General features: G+C 32.2%; 2 protein-coding genes across 2 annotated transcripts; both read left to right on the top strand.

Annotated features, from left to right (window-relative positions):
• The first annotated feature begins 739 nt into the window (after positions 1 to 739).
• LOC130946684 (ethylene-responsive transcription factor WRI1-like) lies at positions 740 to 10,242 on the top strand. Its single transcript, XM_057875521.1, has 8 exons — positions 740 to 1,091; positions 1,171 to 1,253; positions 2,339 to 2,347; positions 2,530 to 2,618; positions 3,058 to 3,182; positions 4,109 to 4,185; positions 9,228 to 9,473; positions 9,896 to 10,242. The coding sequence occupies exons 1-8, from the start codon at positions 880 to 882 to the stop codon at positions 10,153 to 10,155; spliced, it is 1,101 nt and encodes a 366-aa protein (XP_057731504.1). The 5' UTR covers positions 740 to 879; the 3' UTR covers positions 10,156 to 10,242.
• A 3,190-nt stretch (positions 10,243 to 13,432) lies between these two features.
• On the top strand, positions 13,433 to 15,530 carry LOC130943832 (uncharacterized). Its single transcript, XM_057871868.1, has 2 exons — positions 13,433 to 13,583; positions 14,069 to 15,530. The coding sequence occupies exon 2, from the start codon at positions 14,222 to 14,224 to the stop codon at positions 15,419 to 15,421; it is 1,200 nt and encodes a 399-aa protein (XP_057727851.1). The 5' UTR covers positions 13,433 to 13,583; positions 14,069 to 14,221; the 3' UTR covers positions 15,422 to 15,530.
• The last annotated feature ends 7,820 nt before the right edge of the window (positions 15,531 to 23,350 follow it).

Genomic DNA, 23,350 nt, shown 5'->3' with positions numbered 1-23,350 from the left:
ACCATTCACTGTTCTATTTTCCTTTTCTACTTCCTTTCCCTAGTTGTTTTCTACCTTGACTTCACTTCTTCTTAAGTTCCCACCACTCTAACAATAATTTTGACATTTTAATTCCAGAAAAAGATAAATTTATTTATTTATTTATGTTCTCCCATTTGCCTAGTTATCAATTTGTCCAACCTTTTTATTATTCCTTCTTCATTTCTTAGTCTATCTCTCTGTTTTGGTAACCAACCTTAGGTTACCAAAAAAAGCTGTTAAAGCTGTTTCGATATTAAAAATATAATAAACAATTACAATATTTACATTAGTATTGTTTCTGTTTTTTATCCTAATGAGTCACTTTCATAGTTTCTACTGCTACAATTGAAGAATTGCTCTCTCAGATCTGTTAGATTTTGGATTTCATACTAGTAAGATCAGTTTAGTGTTCATCTTCATTTTTATTTACATTGTTTCATCTTCTTCAATTTATTATGGGTTATTATTTAATTTTTTGACAATAGAGAAACTAGCAAGGTCTTATCAACAGTGATGATTGTGCAAAGGACAGCTGCAAGGACAGAACCTCACACTGTTAGAGCCATCTAACCATTTATACATTTTTATCATCAATTACTTTTACTTGTTATATGTGGTTTAAAGAGAGGTCCACATGCACCAGCAGTGCATTACTCTCGGTAGTTTTTAAGGTGCATGACAGAAAGCCCTCGTATATATAGAATCTACTAAAACAGTCATAAAAGAGAGAGAGGGAGTTGACACACATTCAAAGGCATTTTGTCTGTTCCGATAAAGAAGAATAGAAAACAGAAAATACACATTACATAGTGCAATATTTTCTTCTTATTGGACGAAGAGGGTGGTGGTGGTGGTGAGATGAAGAGGTCTCCTAATTCCTCTTCTTCATCTTCATCATCTTCTGTTGGTGTTGGTTTTGAATTAAAGATTAATAATAATGATAAGTATCCAAGAAGCAAAAATAGCAGTAATAATGTGAAGTTATCACAGAATAAAGTATTGAAGAAAACAAATAGCTATGACAATAGCAGTGTCAACAAAAGAAGCTCCATTTACAGAGGAGTCACCAGGTTTGATTTCATTTTTATTTTCATTTGCATGTCTCTATTGACAGTTTTAATAATCAATAATATGTTTAATGATCCATAGGCATAGGTGGACAGGGAGGTTTGAAGCTCATCTGTGGGACAAGAATTCTTGGAATAATATTCAGAGTAAGAAGGGACGACAAGGTAATTAAATTTTTTTCATTATACTGTTTTCACTCTTATTTGTCCATCTTCATTTACTGTTTCATAGGTTTATTATTTATTTATAAATTTTATTAAATAAACTCACTATTATGATATATTATGATGAAAATTATTTTTTAATACAACTATGGAATTGTATTTTTTGAAATGATAAATATTTTAATAGATGTGTGTAAAAAAAGTTTAATTTGATTATTCGACGTACTTAAGTTTTATAAATTACATTTGATATATATTTTTTTTGCATAATTTCTTCTAAACTGTACTCAATTTTGTTATATGATTTATGTTATTCGGTTGATTTTTCTTTTTTTATAATTTTCGATCCATTTCATATGGTCACAAAAATAGACAATAACAATGTTTTTGTGATCTTTATTAGCCAAGTTAGAATCTTTACTATATTTGAATAACATTGAGTACCTGAAGAAAGTTTTGAAACAAAATAAGGTTTGAAACAAAAATAATTGCTTGTCAGATTATTAATAATTGGATTTTACTAAGGTATTTTTTTATATATTCACATTCTTAAAAATTAGGATAATTCAATCATTTGAAAATTGAGAATATTCTTTAAAAATAATTACAATTCCTTTTAACAGCATTTACGTGCACAATATATTTTCCATTATTATTTGTTATTTTTAAAATTAATTTACTGTTAATCTATTAATAAAAATGAATTAGATTAAATAAATTAGTTAACAACTCAGCTAAGATTTAATACATATGACTTCTTCAAACATATATTAAAGTTAGAAATAAAATATAGATAGTAAATATTTTTCAATTATTATTCAAATAGAGAATCCTACCTAAAGGTGAATAGAATGACCATAAACATTTAAAGAGTTGCACTAGTCACTCTCTTAAATTATAGTGTATTCAAAACATGAATTAACGAATAAAAAGCAGTTGAAAATCAAGGAGATCTGTAATGTTTTGTTTTGTTATTTATGTTAAGTGTTTTGACTTTATCCTGTGTTTTCACTTGCCATGTTTTAATCTATTTATGACAACCTCTGCCATGACAACGTTCACATACACTTCTGTCGCTGCTTTAGTTTATTTAGGTAAGTCTCCCTAATAAATCTTGGATCTCACACAAGCTTTCGGTTTTTATGAATTTTTAATTCTAATGATATACTTTTAATTATATTGAGTTTCTTTATAAATTTGGAAAAATATATGTTATGTTTTTTTTTAAACAAAAAAAATATTAACTTACTTATTGTGACTTTACATGTGAATTTAGGGGCATACAATACAGAAGAAGCTGCTGCTCGCTCCTATGATCTTGCTGCTCTAAAGTATTGGGGACCTAATACAATCTTAAATTTTCCGGTATACTAATACATACATGCATATATGTATAAGAGGTCGCGAGTTCGAATCCCCCTATCTTTTATAAAAAAATTACTTGTGAATAACTATGTTGCTTAGGAAATACTTAACAATTTGAATGATATCTTCATTTAAAATTATAGTATTTTTTTTTTCAAAAAACTAACGAGTTATAACTCAAATGACATAGTCTTTTTTGGTATTTAGTATTTTTATTTTCGACGTTTTATCTAAATGGGATTAGATTTTTGGTATTTTGTATTTTTATTTTTAATATTTTTGTTTTTAAAATGTTGTAATTTTTTTTTTTTACAAAATCCTAAAAAATTAAAATACAATCCAAGCATGCAATTTTTGTTACATTGAAAGCCAATTTTTCTTATATTTTGGGAAGATTATATATAACTTATAATTAATTAACTTTGGATGAACAATGCAGATGGAAACATATGCCAAGGAAATTGAGGAAATGAAGGATGTTTCACAGACTGAATACTTGGCTTCTCTGCGAAGAAGGAGCAGTGGATTTTCAAGAGGAGTTTCCAAGTATCGTGGAGTGGCTAGGTTAGTTTATTTATACATCACCCTTTTTATATAAATAATCTTTTTTATTATACTATTCATTCAAATTCGTTCAAAAAATTGTGCAACCATGAGGCTAAGATCATTTACATTCCTAATACACAGTGCACGCGATACAATATTCTAAACGTACTTTAATTTAAAGTATTTATATTTCTATCGGTCGACTTTATTTATTTATTTTTAGAAAAAATTACACTCTTTTTTTTAATATTAAAATAACATTTTTTTTATAATTTTAAAAATTTTTTTTAATCTATTTAAATTTTTTTGTAACTCTACCCATTTTTATAAAAATATCTTTTTGCAAAAATTTTTTGTGATAAAATTTTGTTTATCAAAATACCTTTTAAAAAATTATTTTTTTATCGATTAAATTGTATTTTTACTAAAATCTTTTTTTAAAAAAATTTAATGACTAAATTATTTTTTTATAAGATAAAAAATGATCTTTTTAATGTTCAAATTATTTTTTCAAAAACACAAATGGCAATCAACCTTGCTTCTGATTCTGAAGGTTGTCTACGGAGGATCCATGCTTTTCCTTCTCCAAATTTTTTAGATTTTATCTAAAAATTTTTACAAAATATTTTGGTATAAATACAATTTAATCAATAAAAAATTAATTTGTTAAAAGATATTTCAAAAAACAAAATTTAATCAAAAAATAAAATTTTTGCTAAAAGATATTTTTGTAACATATAAATTTTTTTTGAAAAATAGATAAAATTAACATTAGTTAACACAACAAATTTAAAATGAATTAAAGATAAAATTTTTTAAAAATTATAAAAAATAAAAATGTATATTTTACAAATAAAGAAAAAAAAATATCATGTTAAAATCTCTAAAAAAAAAAGTGAAATTTTTTCTTATTTTTATTGAAATATTTCTGGATTTTTGAGTAGGCATCACCACAATGGAAGGTGGGAAGCACGAATTGGAAGAGTAAATGGCAACAAGTACCTTTATCTGGGGACCTATAGTAAGTAAATTTCTTTTTCACTATTCCCTAAATTTGCATGTTCCTAAACTTAATTTTGTGTCATAGGAAAGTGCAAAGTTAAAAAAAAAAAATTACATTCTAACTTACAAAATTTTAGAGTATTGTTATGTGACTAATAATTTTTTTACCAAAATATATGTATTTGTTTGAAAAATAAATGAAAAAGATGACAAAGAAAAACTAGAGTACATATTAATTAAATTAAGTTTGTTTGCTACATGTTAGTTAAAAAATAGAGGATTTCCAATCATTTGTGTAAAATTTAAGCAACTAAGGATAACAGTTTAGCGGTGAAAATAATCAAAATATACCATACACAAAATTTTAGGTTTAAATTTTTTATCATGGTTGTTAAAAAAATTGAATTTGAAAGAATGCAAAGCAACCTTTGTATTTGTCAAATATGCCGAATGATTCTGCAAGTGCAGTTGGCAGACTACTAAGTACCAAACTGCCCGTTTGTCTGTGACTCTGTCCCCACACCAACAATGCTCAAATACTTTATATAGTACTTTATAATGTTTCGACTTTAATTAAGTTAAGATTACCTCATTAATTTTAAAAGTTTTTGAAGTAGTATTATTTATTTATTTACGCTATTTGACTATTTTAACAATTCCATTTAATTTTGTCATTAAATTGTACCATGGTCCACCTGTGCTACCAGAATACATTTATACTTGATCGGATTAATAATTAAATTAATATCTAAAAAATGAGATGTTTTTTAATTTTTTTTAAAAAGTTTTTTTAATTAAATTAATTATTTAAAGATTATAAATAATCATATTTATTTTTTAATGACTTCACTAACAATTTTTATCAACAATTAGTAATAAAAAACATTAATTGACAACATACATATACTTGACGTATCTAATTAAACGTTAATTAGATATATTTATCAAAATCTATTAATTTAATATTTTTTTCAATTACATAATCTATATTCCCAATATAACTTAATGATTAAATTGATAGATTTTCATAAGTATATATAATCTAGTCCAATTGAACATGTTAAATATCATGTATACTGTCAGTTAATATTTTACGTCATTAAGTATTGATAAAAATTGTTAAGGAGTCTCTAAATAACAAATATGATTAATTTATAATTTTTAAACGATCAATTTAATTAATAAAAATTAAAAAATAATTTAAAAAATATCTTATTTTTTAGTGACTAATTTGACTATTACTCCTCGTTTGACCTCTTGTTTTATTCATTAATGACAAGAGTCTTTTATTTTATTTTAAGTAACATTATGCAAAAAATTAAAATGAGAATTTTGTAAATAATATATAATTTTTACTAGGTTAAAACTATACAATAGTTATACACTTGTATATACACCTAAAAATATATATAAAAAAATAGTATATCAATACCAAATCCAATTCAAAGCAAAATAAAATAGTAAATAATAAGAATTTGCATGTTGTTGTGTTAGAGGCACATTTAAGTAAATTAATGTTATAAAAGGTTTTCTTTTTCATTTGTTTAAAAAATGTTCAGTGTGGCAAATCTGAGAGTTTTTAAAGTTAGTTGATAATACCTAAAATAAAGAGAGGGAAATTTAAATGGTATAAAAAGATTTTTATTTACCTAAAGCAAAATAGAAATTAGCATGCAACAGGTGGAAACGGTACAGAGACACGTGCATTCCCACTTTCAGCATGTTGAATGTTGATGGATTCAACGTGTTCAAAAGTTGATAAGCACTTTATCATGAATCATAATTTCCTACTTTTCTATTACAATTATAAATCAAGCATTTTAATCTTAGTGAATACTACTGTGCTTAAAAGATAATATTTATTTATTAAAAAAAATTAAAAAATAATATTTAATTTAAAAAATATAACAATAAATAATTTTAAAAAAATTAAAATTTATTAAACAAAATTTAAACACCAATTCATAAACACCATAAAATTCGGCTTTAATCCTTTGAAACCTTACACAATCTTTCCCATGAAAATATTGTGGTATCTCTCGAGGGAAAAAAAAGTTGTCTGATTTATTGCCAATAATATATAATTTTAAAAAAATATTGCTAAAGCTAAGGTTAATATAAGCATTAAGAAAATTATTAGTAAATTATTTTCAACTAACATTCGGTCAATTTTTTTTCTCTCTCCTTTTTCTTTCATATCTCTTTTAAGTTAAAAGATTTTTTTTTTTTTGTTAGATTGAAGTAGTAAGAGTAACTCCAATTCATCATAAATATTAAGCTACACACAATTATATATATATATATATAAGAGAGAAGAGAAATAGGAGTGGCAAACGGGCCTAAAATCGCCGGACCGATCCGCGTAACCCGCCAAAAAAGACGAGCTGGGCTAGAAAATCGGGATCGCCAAATAGCAAAAGCCCGCCTAACCCGCACCGCTTAAACTGCGGGTTTTGGCGGGCTTTGGCGGGGCGGGGCGGGCTTCCCCGCCGGGCTAAGGTTTTTATTAGTGAGGGGGTATTTTTACAATTTTTTTGCCAATACCTAACTTCCCCAATCTAACTTACAAGAGTATAAAGATAAAAATTGAGTGTTTTTAATTATGTTTGTGTTATTTTGGAGATAATATTTATAATTATGTTTTGAATTATATTTATTTTGTTTTGGAGAGAATATTTATACTTATATTTTGAATGAAAATTTGGTTTATAATTATATTTATTAGATATTTATAATTACAAAGACTTTAATGTTTATGAATATAAAAAATATAATTTTTTATGCTATTAGAAATTATAAATTTATTAATATGGTTGTGAAATTATATATATTACTTAGTAGTTAATAATAAAAAAAAAAAGAACTTTGGCGGGCTTAGCTCCCCAACCCGCCAACCCGCAGTTAAGCGAAACGGACTAGAATTCTAGGACTGCCTCATTAGGCGGGGCGGGGCGAGCCAGCCCACCAAAGAATAAGCTTCTGGCGGGGCGGGGCGGGCTTCCCCGCTTGCCACCCGTGAAGGGAGATTAAGAGATTCCCTTTCTTTATCGATAGTATATGGACTAATATTGGTCCCATATTGAGATTTTACATGTTTAATTAATTAAAATAACAATAATTTAATATTTTTAAATAATATGTTATTATTTCATTTTAGTTGTTGTAAATATTTTAATTTCATTAATAAATTAAAACATAATTTGTAGTTAAAAATTAATTATTTACCAAAAATTTAAAATTAGTATATTTAATCATAATTTTTAATAAGTTTATAATTAATAACAATTTGAAAAATAACATAAAACAAATGTATACACATTTCACTCCAATAATTCTCTATTTCTATCCCTATATACTCTCTTCTTTGTCCCTTAATTTATCTGCAGCAGATAATGTTTTTATCCTTCTATATATTATAAAAAAAAAAGGAATGCACTAATTAATTTATGTGTTTAGACTCAACCTAAACATTTAGAATGTATTATTTTAGATAAATGTGTTTATATTCTTTTTTAATTGTAATAATAATTTTTTTCACTAATTAATTAATTCATGGCTAATTGATCTTAAACCCACATAAAACTTAGATATATCAAAAGATTTTTTCTTTATTAAATAGAAATTGACTACTACTAAATAATATTAATTTTATGATTAGTTGGTCAGGTTCTATCCAACATTTGACTAGAATTTTATAGATCTTATTATATCATCTTTAATATTATATTATTGAGTTAAATTCTAAAGTGGTATTTGAAATTGATTGTGTGTATTAAAATAATTTTAAAATTATAATTATATCAATTATATTTTTAAGATTGGCAAAAGTATATTATATCTCTAATATGATGTATTTTTATCGATTAAAAAATAGAATAAAATATATATATTTTTAAATTTGCTAAAAGTTTAAAAAATATTTTTAAGCTTGTTTTAATTTTGTCCAAAAAATGATATATCCATGATGGCTAATTTTTTAAAAAATTTATAACTAATTTAGCAATAATTTTATAATAACAACCATCAACACAAGTAAATCAAGAGAGATTTTGATTTTTTAAATTTTGAATTTTACTCTAAAGGATAAAGTGTGATCTTTCACCATTTATTTTATAGGTAGGAATAAGAGAAAATATAAGAGAGAAACTATTTAAGAATGAAAGACACACTTTATCCTATCAAGTAAAACTTTAAAATTTAGAGGATCCAAATTCAAATCAAAGATAGTTATAATATATTATTGTTGGATTAGTCCTAAATTTTTTCAAAGTTTAACTGTCAGGACGATATTTAGTACAAATAAAAATTTTTTGGGATATAATTAAAATAAAATAAAATTAGAAGTATTTTTAAAATTGTTGACAAACTAAAAAAATATACTTTATCTTAAAAATACAATCTGTATAATTAAAATTTGACAGACTATTTTAATATATATGGTCAATTTAAAGAATTATTTTAGAAAATAACTCTAATATTATTAGTATTAGTATGTGAGATTATATACTATGATCTAGAGTTCAGTCAAAAAAATAGTTTATGAAATTGTTAATGTTTAAAGATGAATTATTAAAATACAATATTTGATTTAGTTTAATAATTTAATGTTAGACACGAAAATATCTAACTTTGCATAAACTAAAATAATTAATGAACATCTTTGGAGGGCACGTGACTTCTACGCCTCCTAGTCGTAGTACTGCAAGAAATAACAAATTTTATGTGATTCTCTGTAATAAGCAATTAAAAAATTGGATATTATTATGAAGATTTTATAATTGTCTTCATATGAAAATGTTTTTTTTTTATTATTAGACAATAAATTATAAGATTTGATTTTGATATGTTATAAAAGTGTGTTTTTTTTTTTAAAATGTGACGAAATAAACAAAACCACACTCTTACACAAAAAAATTTATGAAAAAATATTTTTAGTATTTTCATATTTAAATAAATACCTTAAACAATATATTTTTTTAACTTTATTCTTTTATCAATAAATTAGCTACTAACCCTCTCTTTAAGCTATTATACTTTTTAATTTGATTTTTGATATTGAAGACACTCAAGAAGAGGCGGCAGCAGCATATGATAGAGCAGCTATAGAGTACAGAGGAATAAATGCAGTAACAAATTTTGACATAAGCAATTATATTGACAAAATAAAAAAGAATGAGCCGTCTATGAAAGAAGCACAAACACATATAACTCCAATCTCTACTGAATCTAAAGAAGCAGAAGTAGTGGAGCAGGAGGCTCCTTCCACAGTAGTGGCAGATCCAACAAATTTAGATAACCAGAAAAAAGGTAATATAATACATATATTATATATTATAAGTTTAATTAATATGTTAATTTTTATAATTTTATTAAATTTTTAATTTAAGTTTTTATATATTTTTTTTTTCAATTGAATCTTTACATTATTTTTTATTTTGTAATTAGGTCATTTCAGTAAAAAAATATTAGAGTTAATTAAATATTTTTTTACAAAATATATTTGATCAAAGATCTAGTTAGGTCAAATGTATTATGACCTTTAGTTCATGTGCAATTTGTCTCCAAAATTTTTTAACAGGACAATTTGATGCAAATTTGTTAAATGATTTGATTTTTATTTGCACTATTTGAAAACTTCAACAATTAATTTCACATTTTGTATGATAAAAGTTTACATTTGACAATATAAAGTAAAAAAAAAAAAATTAAAAAGATCTATATCTATACAGAAAATATGCAGAAGAAAAAAGAGCAGCCAAACACAGATATCGACGGCATACTTTCTCGGGATCTGAGATGGAGTTTCATGGATGCCGAATTATCTGAGTTCAACATGAATGATATTTTTCAAGGTGAAGGTAGTGGATTGGAGGATGACATCAACCTTATGTGTATGGCTGATCCTGATGAGAGTAGTTTCAATCTGAACACTATCTTTGATGATCCTGGAAAATGTGGTGGAGATATGCATGTCTATGCCAATTATTAAGAAGCAAAAGTTCTCCTTCTTCTAATATGTGATCTCTTCAAGAAGCAAAAGTTCTTGTCCTGTTCTTCTAGTTTGGTTCTGTTTGAAAAATTGTTGGAGTTTGTTTTTCAGCTGTTGGTATCTATTGTGATAGGTGAGAAAAAAACAAAAAAAAAATAAAAAAAAAATGTTAAAGCAGTGTTTTTATTAAGGTAAGGATCGAGGTGAGTGGATATCTATCTTTAGATCAATAATGTATGAAAAACTTGAATAAAAATAATTAATGATAGATATTTTATTCAATTTTTTTGTTTTAAAATAAAAAATATTTGATTTAATAGAGTCCTTCTAAAATGTTAAAACAAAAGGAGCATAACTTAAAATGAAATTTGAATTTAGACATTTATTTTGATTTGTTTAACAATAATTTGAGATTATAAATTCTGACATTAGAATAGTTTTGGCTCTAAATAGAGCATACCCATTAAATTAGACAATTATCATAAATTTAAATTTGTAATTCTTTTATGAGGAGTGCTAGGGGGCCAGTAGATATGTGAGTTGTAGCCATCAATTAGCCATCAATAGTATATTTAATAGTGTGAGATTTTATCTAATGATGGAGAATCACTAATTTTTGTTTTACTAGCTAAGTGCTGGCCAAATTTTAATAAATTTGCTGGTCCCCTAGACTTTTTTTTTCTTTTATAATGAGAGTTAAAATTATAGCGTGTATTTGTTATTTTCATGAACAAAGTATTCAATATAAGTTAACTAAAAAGAAAATAGATTTAGTCATATCAAACTTCACCTACAGAATTGGAATTTACTTTTTAAAAAGATATTTTTAATATAATGGTTATAGTTTTATAATGAGTACTACTTTAACAATTTAATTTAATTTTATACATAAACTAATTAGATTAACTATTTTAATTATAAAAATAAAAATATCTGATGAATTATGGTCTTTTATATATATGAAAATTTTATTTAATTTTTGTCAACAATATTTTCAAAAATATTCTTAATATTTATTTTTTTATTTTATTCATAATATTTTCAAGAAATTTCAAGCCCTCAGCCTCACCCTTCTGCCCATTTTGTCACCATTGCGTCACTTAGTATACTTTAATATTGGACCGGCTATTTAGATCTCTCTCACTTTTTTTTAATTTGATTTTTTCTTAAATTTGATTTTTTTTTTTATTGTTATTATTGTTGTTGATGATTTTAAGTGAAATGCGGTTAGATGTGTGATAGTGAAAGCATGCAGTTCTAGTTGTGACGATGAAAGAGAAAACAATAGAGGTTGTGGAGAAAGTAAAAGTGGAAGGATCCAATTTTTTTAACACTTGAGAGAATAAAATATAATCTTTTATTTTTAATTTTATAAGTGAGATAAAAAAATAAATAAAAAATAAAATTAAATATTTGATACTATCCAATTTTATTTTTACTAAAAAGGATCCACTCCCTTTTATACGTGTATGAGAGAGATTTTGATAATCCAAAAAACATATTATGGTGGCTTTTCAAATTTAAAAGAATATAGTACGAAAGTCAAAAGTGTATAGAAACATATACAAATAACATACAGACACAAACACTAACATGTACATTGCACACACAAAGGGCATTTGAAGATTTTAGAAGAAAAAAATTGTTACTAGCTAACCAAAAGTTCAACTCTCCTTCATCTTGATTAATTTGTCTATCAACAGGACACAATATAGTCTGTATTAAAAAAAATAATGTGAATAAAAATTTAAAAAACTAAAAATTTTCAATAACGTAATGAAATTAGATAAGAACTACATAAAAAAATCTCAATATTTAGGCATCCTAACTTTCAAATCAATCCTAACTTCCAAATCATAAAGTTTAAGGTTCCCTCAAATCCTTTGAAGGGTATATTCGAACTCATATCAATTGCCTAATTTTTTTTTATAACTCCTTATTTTTTTTATCCAATAGTACATAAATAAAACATAATTTTCAATCCACACTTTACAGTTTGTGGTAGAAATTCAGGTACAGTCGACTTCATGTGAAGTTGATAGCTGAGAGCCGTTAGATGAAAACTTAGTCAAATCAGTTAAACCATGTAACAGCTTTCAGCTATCAATTTTACGTGAAGTCGACTGCACCTGAGTTTCCACCAATAATACTTAATCACTTAATTAAGCAATCACAACCAATTAATCACATGTAAACAATGACATGATGCATATTTATCCCATTAATCATGAACTCACGTGTTGCTTTGTCAAAGCCAACTCATCCAATAACTAACTTAAACATAATCTTCTAGTTGTGCATCTCACAAATCATGATGGATATCATCATAACTATAAAATATATAATTCATCAAAGGAGAGTGTGCCGTCACCTTCTTTTAGAAGAATCCCATAGAAAAAATGGCTGACTACCTTTACCAACTAAAAGAGAAATACTTTATTCATAATACAACTAACCACACTTTTCAAAAATTTTGAGAGACAGAGACAGAAATTTTAGTATCAGTTTTTGAACCAATAAATATGATATTGAATCTCAGTCTTCCAGTCTCTATCTCAGTACCTAAAAAAAACACCATCTTAAAGCTAGTTTATGACCTATCAAATACTCTTAAAATGTACAAAAATTCTGCAATCCATGCACTCTATTTCTCCACCCTTCTCTCAACATTTTCCAATCCATATCTACCTATCTAATTCCAACATCTTTTACTGAATTTATTTTTAAACTTCAAATCCTCTAATCTTCCTCATCCACACTCCTTTCAATTTCACATTTTAAAAATTAAAATTAACATCCTTTAAAATATGTTATTAAGTTTTTTTGTTTGTCATGAAATATAAGTTATAACCATTTGTTATTCCTTCCAATTCTTTTAGGCTTTATTTTATGCCAAAATAAGAGAATAATAAGTTTCCTAAAAAAAGAAAAAAGGAAAACCAGGAGGTTTCATGCTTAGTAAAACAAAAACAACTTGAATTTTCATTAAATCCAATCCATGACACATTAATCTATTTTAGCACTTGTCTTCCTTACCCTTCTCATTTCTTCCCTAATCTATTTACACCAAGGTTTGGAAAATCGGCCGATTTTTCGAATTGGAACCGACAATAAAAACAGTTCAGCTAATAAGCATAACCGCCCGTTTCAAAAACCACCTTTGGATGGTCAAACCGGTTAAGAACCGTCCGGTCGAACCGAACTGAGATTCGGCCGGTTTTCACATTATGAAGGAAAACGACGTCGTTTCACTCATGAAGGGAAAAAAATCAAAAAAAGATAACACTAATTCCCTCGTGTGTGTTTCACTCACAGCGCCGCCGCCTCTGCTTTTCGCGTCGTGCCTCTGCCTGCCACTTCTTTGTGCTGTCCTCCGCCGCCGCCTGCAACTTCCAAGCTCCTTCTGTTGCTCTCTGCTCGTCTGTAAGGTATGACAAATTGATAATTAACAATACTTGTTACTTGTTAGGTTGAATTGTTGAACCCTAGAACTACATGGTGTAAACATATGAGATTTATGATAATTCCTTCTTTTCATTTTTCTTGCATAAATCAAAGATATAGCTGAGGTGTTAGTCACGCCAATTAAATAGTTTATTTCATTCTGGGTTCCATTTTTTTCTTTTCGGCTTTGACATTTTCTTTTGGTTCCCTTCATTGTTACTATAGCACTGTAGTCTACAGTCTGTAGATGTGAATAGTAGACTTGAGAGTTAACTCTCTCGAGTCTTGGTTGACAACCATGAACTACTAGTTTGGCTTATTCCTTTTTCTTTTCATTTTCTTTCTTCTTATCTAGTTTGCTGAAAGTAATGAGTTTCCATTTCATTTTCATGTTTTCTCAGTTACACTGTTTAGAGATTGAATTATGTTGAGTAGTTAACAATGTCTTGGTTGCTGAATGAACTTGCAGTAGGAGAACAGTGAACAATGTACAACCATGTTGGTCTATCATATATTAGTGGGTTACTGTTACTATCGTTGTGACCCTTGAGTAGGTCAATTTATTTGAAGGTTTTGTGAATTTGTATTCTCTGGAAGGCTAGTGCTATTTGATTTCACAGTTATGGAAGTAGCAAAGGCTCTTTCACACTCCAAAGCTGTCTCTTTTGGTTTCTCGATCGTGAGCAATAGCGTCTCTCTGAGACCTTTCAACAAGCATTTTCATGCTGATATACTTAATAATGACGGTCGATTTCACCGCAGATCTATACTCATTGGTTCCCAATTGAATTGCTACTATGGAAAGCAATTCTCCTTGTTGAAACCAACAAGAAAAAGGGCTGATCTACTACCAGCTCCTAGATGCTCAGTTGCTGGTAACTCCAGCACCAAACCTCATAATCCAATCGAAATGCACTTGAGAGGTTTCTCGGCCGAGTCAGTAAAAGCGGCTCTTTTGCAGCTGACTCCCATTGATATTGTGAAGTGGTCTGGGATATTATCCATCATAGCTGCAGCCACAAAATGGACTGTGAATACACTCTTCAGTCCTTTCTTCTGGATGTATTTTAGTTGGTCATGGTTGTTTTGGCCGTGGTTTGTAGCTGTATTGATTGCATTTTACGGGTTACACTGCTTTGGGAAACATTTGCATGGCGAGGCAAACATGTTCGAGCAATTGGCGATTGTTACATCAGCTTTTACATGGCTCACTCTGGTTCCGCCAGGTTTTTTCAATGGCTACCTTGAAGGCTGGCCTTTTGTTTTATTTTTTGTGTATCATTATTTCTTTTTCTTCAATGTTAGCGTTCGAAAGAGATTATATGGAGACTATTTTACCCGTCCCCATGACCCTAAATGGGATGTGAACTTGCCGATGACGTCTCGCCTTGGGTTTAGTGCGGGAATCATGTTTGCCCATTGGCTTGCAGCATTTGAAGGGCCAGAGCTTCACCAGATACCAGGTGGGTGGAACAATCTTGGAATCTGGGCCTTAATTCTCACAACTCTGTTAATGCAGTACAATGCAACATTGTATCTTGCTAAGTATTCAGAAAATGTGGTGGTGCCAACTGCTGTTGTTCAATTTGGACCGTATCGCTGGGTCCGTCATCCAATATACTCATCAACTATGCTTCTATTTGTAACAAACTTCCTTGCGCTTCGTGCACCCTTGAGTTTGCTGTTTGTTGTAGCAGTTTGTTTGTTGTATTATAGGCAGAAGGCAAAACTGGAGGAGGCTTTAATGGTTGAGACTTTTGGTGAGAGTTATACACAGTATGCTAGCAAAGTTAAGTACAAGTTTATTCCTTTTATCTATTAGTTGGTCTCTGAAATATATTTGTTAGAACTTTGAAATTTGATTGGAATGTCAGGTTTAGCCGTTTAGGCAAAAGAGTGTCTCTACAAATCTGGAAAATTTATGCCTTAGTTTACGTTTTGATGCTCAAGTTCATTCCATTGGCATAGACAATTTACTATCTAATTTTCAAAATCATGCAAACAAAATCCTTTTCCATTAGGTGCAAGTGGACTACATCAATTAAACAACGTTCTTATATGCTTTTATAAATCATTTCCAAAGCATGCAAACATTGTTGAATTCTTTAAGGGTGTGTGTGGTTGGAGGAATTAGGCTAATTTTTTTATTATAGAAGTAGAAGTGGTAATATACTTTAACATTGTAATTTTTGGTGTTTTTTAAATTTGTGGAAGTACACAAATTGGAGGGTCCAATTTCTGTACCTCAAATTTTTTAATTTTTTTTAAACACAAATCGGACAGTCCGATTTGTGTACCTCTTACAAATCGGACGGTCCGATTTCTGTACCTCTACAAATCGGACGGTTCGATTTGTGTACTCCAAATTTTTTTAATTTTTTCAATACAAATCGAACGGTTCGAGTACAGAAATCGGACGATCCGATTTGTGTACCTAAAAATCGGACGGTCCGATTTCTATATCTTTTAAAAATCGGACGGTCCGATTTGTATGCCGTACATTAAATCATCCCACATTTTAGAAAAATACCACAGTTGATCACAAATTAGAAAAATACCATTGTTAATCCAATATTAAAAATAAAAAAATGGATGAATTATAAACAATTTCTAGAAATTTTAAAATGAAAATATTATATTTTCATATTTGGTTCAAAATTTGAAAAGCTATTTATAAATAAATTTGATTTTAGAGAATCAAAATACTATCATTTCAATTCCTACCTTTTTTCTAGGTATATTTGATTCCCATAAAAATAAAATCTGAGTAACAAAATAATACTTAAACCACACGCGTTAAGAGATCTTGACCAGTGTGCTTGCATTTGTGCAAAGTATACCTTGTTATGAATTACAAATGGCAAATTCTAGTATCCCTATCTTTATTATGCCTAAGGTGACTATTTCATTGACCAGTCAGTAGCACGATGATAACTGGTGAAGGCCATTAAATGCTTATCAGTTTTGCTGTGTTCAAATCAACGTGTTAATAAAGGTAATTATTGTAAGTGGTGAGTAAACTTTAAAAAGAAATATATATATATATATATATATATATATATATATATATATATATATGGTGAGTTCTATGGTGTAGAAGAAAAATTCCTTCTATACCTATATATTTGTGTTGTCAAAAAGATTGTGAGACAAGTGTATAGAGAGGGTGTGGTTAAAGACAATTTCTGTTCATGGTAACTGACATACTTCATATGTTACATCAATATTGCATGATGATGGTATATAGAATAAGCTGGTTAATTGTATTTGTTATGATTAATTATTAAAAATGATATTGGACCTGGTTATAATTGTGTTTTTTGTTTAAACTATTTTAAAAAAGTAAAAATAAATTTTGATTGTAAACTAACCTATAAATTCCAATATTTTTTTGTCCTATCGAATTTTAAATTGTGTTTTGTGAATTAAGCTTGCAAAAAGACTATATGTACTCATCAAAATAACTCCATTAAACTTGCAAGAAATTCAGACTCTCTTTTTTCATGAATTAATTTCTTTTATTCACACATGAAAAATTAAACTAAACTCTCAAATATTCATTAATAACTACTTGTTTTAATATGTATATATAATTATATATCTGTTCCTACTCTGGCCCAATAATAAAGGCCCAAGTCCAAATAAAAGGCCTAGTCCAGAGGATTGAGCCTTACTAAACACCAACCTTCACACTTAGAGGTCGGTGTCAAACCCGACTTACTCCCAAGAAGTCGGGACGGAGAATAGTTGGCAGATAAGCACTCATTCAAATGAGTAACTGCCCCTAAAATCTCTCTAACTACTTTAAGCGAGCCATATCTTAACCTCCCTAAGATAATGGGACGGTTAACACCCTAAAAATATGGCACTACTCCAACGGTGGTTATTGGCTCACCACTATAAATACACTGACACCCCTCAGATATCTCTAAGCCCAATACTCTCTAGACTTGCTCACACCTTTGCTAACTTAGGCATCGGAGTGTCTTTGCAGGTACCACCCCCCATTCATTCACGAGTACAAGTCGGAAGGAGGCTCCAACGTGCAGACTAGCTCAGAAGCCACCATCCGCAGACGATTGGGCCATCCAATTCCATTCAGTCCATCAATCTCCGGTTACCCACCGCAACATTGGCGCCGTTGCCGGGGACCCGAGAGATCATCCATCGATGGCGGATAGATCCCACGAAGAAGGCCATGTGGAGACAGATTCTGAACAAGAGAATCTGCACACAGGCAACAACGAAGTGGAAATTGATAACCAACACAGGGAAGGTACTTCTGGAGTAAAGAACCCGAAGGTAAACTCTTCAGAAGGACACGAGTCAGAAAAAGAAGGACCACCCCATGTAAATGAACTCATGGGATTAGTCCACAGCCGCCTAGAGTAGTTAGAGCAGGAGCGAGAGCGGCAAAAGAAAACTAAAAAGAGCTTAAAAGAGGAGATGGAACGACGAAAAGAGTTAGAAAGAAAACTCTTAAAGTTGGAATCCTCCCTCAAAAGCCGCAACTCCCGCGACGAACAAGAAGAACCACCCTTAGGTGGGGAGAATCCCTTCAGTGAGGACATAATGAGGGCTAAAGTCCCGAGAAACTTCAAAAGCCCTGATATGGACCTCTATGACGGAACCACGGACCCTAAGCATCATCTAAGCAACTTCAAAAGTCGGATGTATCTAGCTGATGCTTCCGACGCTACACGATGCAAAGCTTTCCCGACTACTCTATCGAAAGCAGCGATGAAGTGGTTCGATAGCCTCCCCCCGAGGTCGGTTACTAGTTTTGAAGACCTCTCAAGGAAGTTTTTGATGAGGTTCTCAATCCAGAAAGACAAAGTAAAACATGCACCGAGCCTCTTGGGAATAAAACAGGAGATCGGAGAATCTTTGCGAGCCTATATGGAAAGATTTAACAAAGCATGTTTGGAGATTCAAGACCTGTCCACAGAGGCAGTCATAATGGGATTAGTCAATGGCCTCAGAGAAGGTCCCTTCTCGCAGTCCATATCTAAAAGACATCCCGTTTCTCTAAGTGATGTACAGGAAAGAGCTGAAAAGTACATCAATATGGAGGAAAACGCCAAACTAAGAGACCAGAGTTGGCGACCTGGGCCCCTCCCTCAACAAAAAAGAGGGAAAAAAAAACCAAGAAAAAGGAAGAACTCGGTCTCGAAAGGCCAAGAAAATATCACTCTTATACTCCTCTGAAAGTCTCTATAGTAGACGTATACAGAGAGATTTGTAACACTGAGAGATTGCCACCCCCTAGACCCATTAAAAATAAAAAAGGGGGAAGCCGCAACGATTACTGCGAGTACCATAAGATATATGGTCACTCCACAAACGACTGTTACGACCTTAAAAATGTGATAGAAAAGCTGGCTAGAGAAGGTCGGCTTGATAGATATCTCATAGAAAGGTCGGACGGTCACGGAAAGAGAAAGCGAGACGACAGGGATAGAAGAGACCCACCACCGCAAACTCCAGAAAGACATATCCATATGATCTCAGGAGGGTTCGCGGGAGGGGGACTTACCAAATCCTCTCGCAAAAGACACCTCAAAAGAGTTTATCAGGTCGGAGAAGAGTCACCCGATCTCCCCACCATTTCATTCACAAAAGAAGATGGGCAAGGAATAATCCCTGGACATGATGATCCAGTAGTGATAACCATGATCCTAGCAAATGCCCATCTCCACAAAACCCTAGTAGATCAAGGAAGCTCGGCGGACATCCTTTTTAAGCCCGCCTTCGACAAGCTATGGTTAGATGAGAAAGAATTAAGAGCTTACCCCGACACCCTATACGGATTAGGGGACACGCCAATAAAACCACTAGGATTTTTGCCCCTTCACACTACTTTTGGAAAAGGGGAAAAATCAAAGACTCTGAGTATAGACTTCATAGTCATCGATGTGGGGTCAGCATATAATGCTCTAATCGGCAGAGCTACCCTCAATCGACTCGGAGCAGTGGTATCTACTCCTCACCTCTGCATGAAATTCCCGACCTCAGCGGGAATAGCAACGATAAGGGGAGATCAAAAGTTGGCAAGAAAGTGCTACAACGAAAGCCTAAACCTAAGAAGAAAAGGCAGAGAAGTTCACACGATAGAACTCGGGGGTGCAAGGGCCAGAGAAGAGCTACGACCACAACCAGGAAGAAAAATCGAGGAGATACAGGTTGGTAAAGAGGAAGGGAAGAACACTCATATAGGAGCCAACCTAGGGAAAACTCTAAAACATGGGTTGACTAGGCTCCTAAGAGATAATTTCGACCTCTTCGCCTGGAAGGCCTCTGACATGCCCGGGATTGACCCCGAGCTCATGTCCCACAAGCTCTCGGTTTATCCGGGATCCCGACCTGTACAACAAAGAAGACGCAAGCTCGGCCCAGAACGAGCCCTAATAGTAGAAGAACAAGTACAGGCACTCCTGGAAGCTGGCTTCATCAGAGAAGTCAAGTACCCAACATGGCTAGCCAATGTAGTGCTAGTCAAAAAACAGAATGGCAAATGGAGAATGTGTGTCGACTACACCGACTTAAATAAGGCATGTCCTAAGGACCCTTATCCCTTGCCAAGTATTGATACCCTAGTAGACTCTAGCTCGGGGTACCAATACTTATCATTTATGGACGCCTACTCGGGATATAATCAAATCCCAATGTATGAGACAGACCAATAGAAAACATCATTCATCACACCTAGAGCTAATTTCTGCTACGTGGTCATGCCATTCGGCTTAAAGAATGCGGGGGTCACATATCAAAGGTTGATGAATAAAGTGTTTTCTCCTCATCTGGGGAGTCTAATGGAAGTATACGTCGACGACATGCTGGTAAAAACAAAGAAAGAAGACGACCTCCTGACAGACCTCTCGCAAGTATTTGACACCATAAGGCTGCACGGGATGAGACTAAATCCTGCAAAGTGCGCCTTCGCAGTGGAAGCAGGGAAATTTCTAGGATTTATGCTAACACAAAGAGGGATCGAAGCCAATCCCGACAAGTGTAGAGCCATCCTCGAAATGAAAAGTCCGACTTGTTTGAGAGAAGTCCAGCAGCTAAATGGCCGACTTGCAGCCCTCTCCAGATTTTTGTCAGGATCGGCACTGAAATCCCTTCCACTATTTTCCTTATTAAGAAAGGGATGCCAGTTCGAATGGACTCCTGAATGCGAGGAGGCATTCCAGGAGTTCAAAAAGTTTTTAAGCCAACCTCCTATTCTAACCCGACCCGTACCTGGGAAAGACCTCGTCCTATACTTATCCGTAGCAAACAAGGCTGTCTCATCAGCCCTGATAAAAGAAGACGAGGTCGGACAACATCCAGTCTACTTCATCAGTAAAGTTCTACAAGGCCCCGAACTAAGGTACCACAAACTAGAAAAGTTTGCTTACTCTTTGGTAGTATCCTCGCGAAGGTTACGGCCTTACTTTCAAGCTCACACCATAAGAGTCCGTACGAACCAACCCATGAAGCAAATCCTCCAAAAAACGGATGTTGCAGGGAGAATGGTTCAATGGGCAATAGAGCTCTCCGAGTTCGACTTAAGATACGAAACTCGGACAGCGATTAAAGCTCAATGCCTCGCCGACTTCGTTGCAGAATACGCAGGGGATCAAGAGGAAAAACCAACTACCTGGGAACTCTATGTAGATGGATCCTCCAACAAAACGGGAAGTGGCGCAGGCATAATATTAGCGGATGAAAGAGGAACCCAGATAGAGGTTCCCTTAAAATTTGAATTTCCGGCTTCAAATAATCAGGCAGAATATGAAGCCTTGATTGCTGGACTAAAACTAGCAGAAGAAGTCGGTGCTACAAAGGTGATGATATACAACGACTCACAAGTGGTGACCTCCCAGATAAGTGGAAAGTATCAGGCAAAGGACCCAAATATGAAGAGGTACTTGGAAAAAACTTTGGAGTACCTTGGGCGCTTTGCAGAAACCGAGGTCAAACACATAACTCGGGATCTAAACAGCAGAGCAGACGCCCTATCCAAGTTAGCAAGTACCAAACCAGGAGGGAACAACAGAAGCCTGATCCAAGAAACCCTTCAGGAACCCTCAGTAATAAAAGACAAACAAGAAGTACTTGAGGTAGTCGGTTTAAACCTCGGATGGATCCCCTTAGTTGAATACATGAAATTCGACATTCTCCCTAAAGAGGAGAAAGAAGCTAAAAAGATCCGAAGGGAAGCACAACACTACACCTTGGTGAGAAATATCCTCTACAGAAGGGGGATATCAACACCATTGTTAAAGTGTGTACCGACCTCAAGAACCACTGAGGTATTGGAGGAAGTACATAGTGGGATCTGCGGAAACCATCTCGGAGCAAGGTCACTAGCCAGGAAAGTAATCCGAGCTGGATTCTATTGGCCGACATTGCAAAAAGATGCCACAGAATTTGTGAAAAAATGTCAACCATGTCAAATGCATGCAAATTTCCACGTGGCTCCACCAGAAGAGCTTATCAGTATCACTTCTCCATGGCCTTTTGCAAAATAGGGAATGAATTTATTAGGTCCTTTTCCCCAAGCACCTGGACAAGTCAAATACCTGATCGTGGGAATAGATTATTTCACAAAGTGGATAGAAGCAGAACCATTGGCCACCATCACCGCTCAAAGAAGTCGGAGGTTCCTCTACAAAAATATCATCACAAGATATGGGATACCTTATTCCATCACTACGGATAATGGAACCCAATTCACCGATGCTACCTTCAGAAGCTTAGTAGCCAGTATGAAAATCAAACATCAGTTCACCTCGGTGGAGCACCCACAAGCCAATGGGCAAGCCGAGACAGCCAACAAAGTCATACTGGCAGGACTAAAGAAGAGACTACAAGAAGCAAAAGGAGCTTGGGCTGAAGAGCTCCATCAAGTGCTATGGGCTTACAGGACAACACCCCAATCCGCCACTGGAGAAACACCCTTTCGACTAGTCTATGGTGTGGAGGCAATGATACCAATAGAAATCAATGAGCAAAGCCCAAGGGTAATTTTCCACGACGAGATCGAAAACATACAGGAGCACAAAGAGGAGCTCGATCTGCTCCCCGAAGTCCGAGAAGATGCCCAGATAAGAGAAGCAGCGTTAAAGCAAAGGATGACTACAAGGTACAACAAAAAAGTCATTCGAAGAACATTTGCTTCAGATGATTTGGTCTTAATCAGAAACGACATTGGAGTCAACAAATCAGGAGAAGGAAAGCTCGCCGCAAATTGGAAGGGACCATACAAAGTCAATGAAGTTTTAGGAAAAGGTTATTATAAAATAATCGACCTGAACGGCACTGAGCTTCCGAGGTCGTGGCATGCTTGTAACATGAAAAGGTACTATAGCTAAAAGCGAACTCTACTCCCTGATGTACTCTTTTCCCAACTTCATGATTTTTTCCCAAAAAGGTTTTTTCTGGAGAAGGGTTTTTAACGAGGCATCATAGTAGAGGCTAAGGGAAATAGACTATCAAAACCCTTAGTAGCAAAAAGGTACCTCCCCGATTAATAAAGATCTTTTTCATCTACGATATCTCTTATAAAATTCTTTTCATTTTTTATTTCTTGTCTTTCTACGAAACGCGCCGACTTAAACTCGACAAAACGTGAAAATCCCATGAACCGACCTAGATGGTCGTCAGGATAAAACGACGAGGTACAAGTCGGTGTAAAGAGGTTATATGAGTTGATCGTGAAAAACTCGGGAACAATCCGACTCATAAGTCGAGATGAGAACCCGAG

The sequence above is a fragment of the Arachis stenosperma genome, chromosome 8, assembly GCF_014773155.1.
Source record: "Arachis stenosperma cultivar V10309 chromosome 8, arast.V10309.gnm1.PFL2, whole genome shotgun sequence".
Classification (NCBI taxonomy): Eukaryota; Viridiplantae; Streptophyta; class Magnoliopsida; order Fabales; family Fabaceae; genus Arachis; species Arachis stenosperma.
This window is presented reverse-complemented; position numbering and strand designations above follow the sequence as displayed.

Excerpts from the sequence above, each read along its gene's own strand:
- LOC130946684 (XM_057875521.1), top strand. The coding sequence starts at position 880 with ATGAAGAGGTCTCCTAATTCCTCTTCTTCATCTTCATCATCTTCTGTT. Across the intron at positions 2,619-3,057 it reads ATACAATCTTAAATTTTCCG|ATGGAAACATATGCCAAGGA; the intron begins GTATACTAATAC and ends TGAACAATGCAG. Across the intron at positions 4,186-9,227 it reads CCTTTATCTGGGGACCTATA|ACACTCAAGAAGAGGCGGCA; the intron begins GTAAGTAAATTT and ends TTGATATTGAAG.
- LOC130943832 (XM_057871868.1), top strand. The coding sequence starts at position 14,222 with ATGGAAGTAGCAAAGGCTCTTTCACACTCCAAAGCTGTCTCTTTTGGT.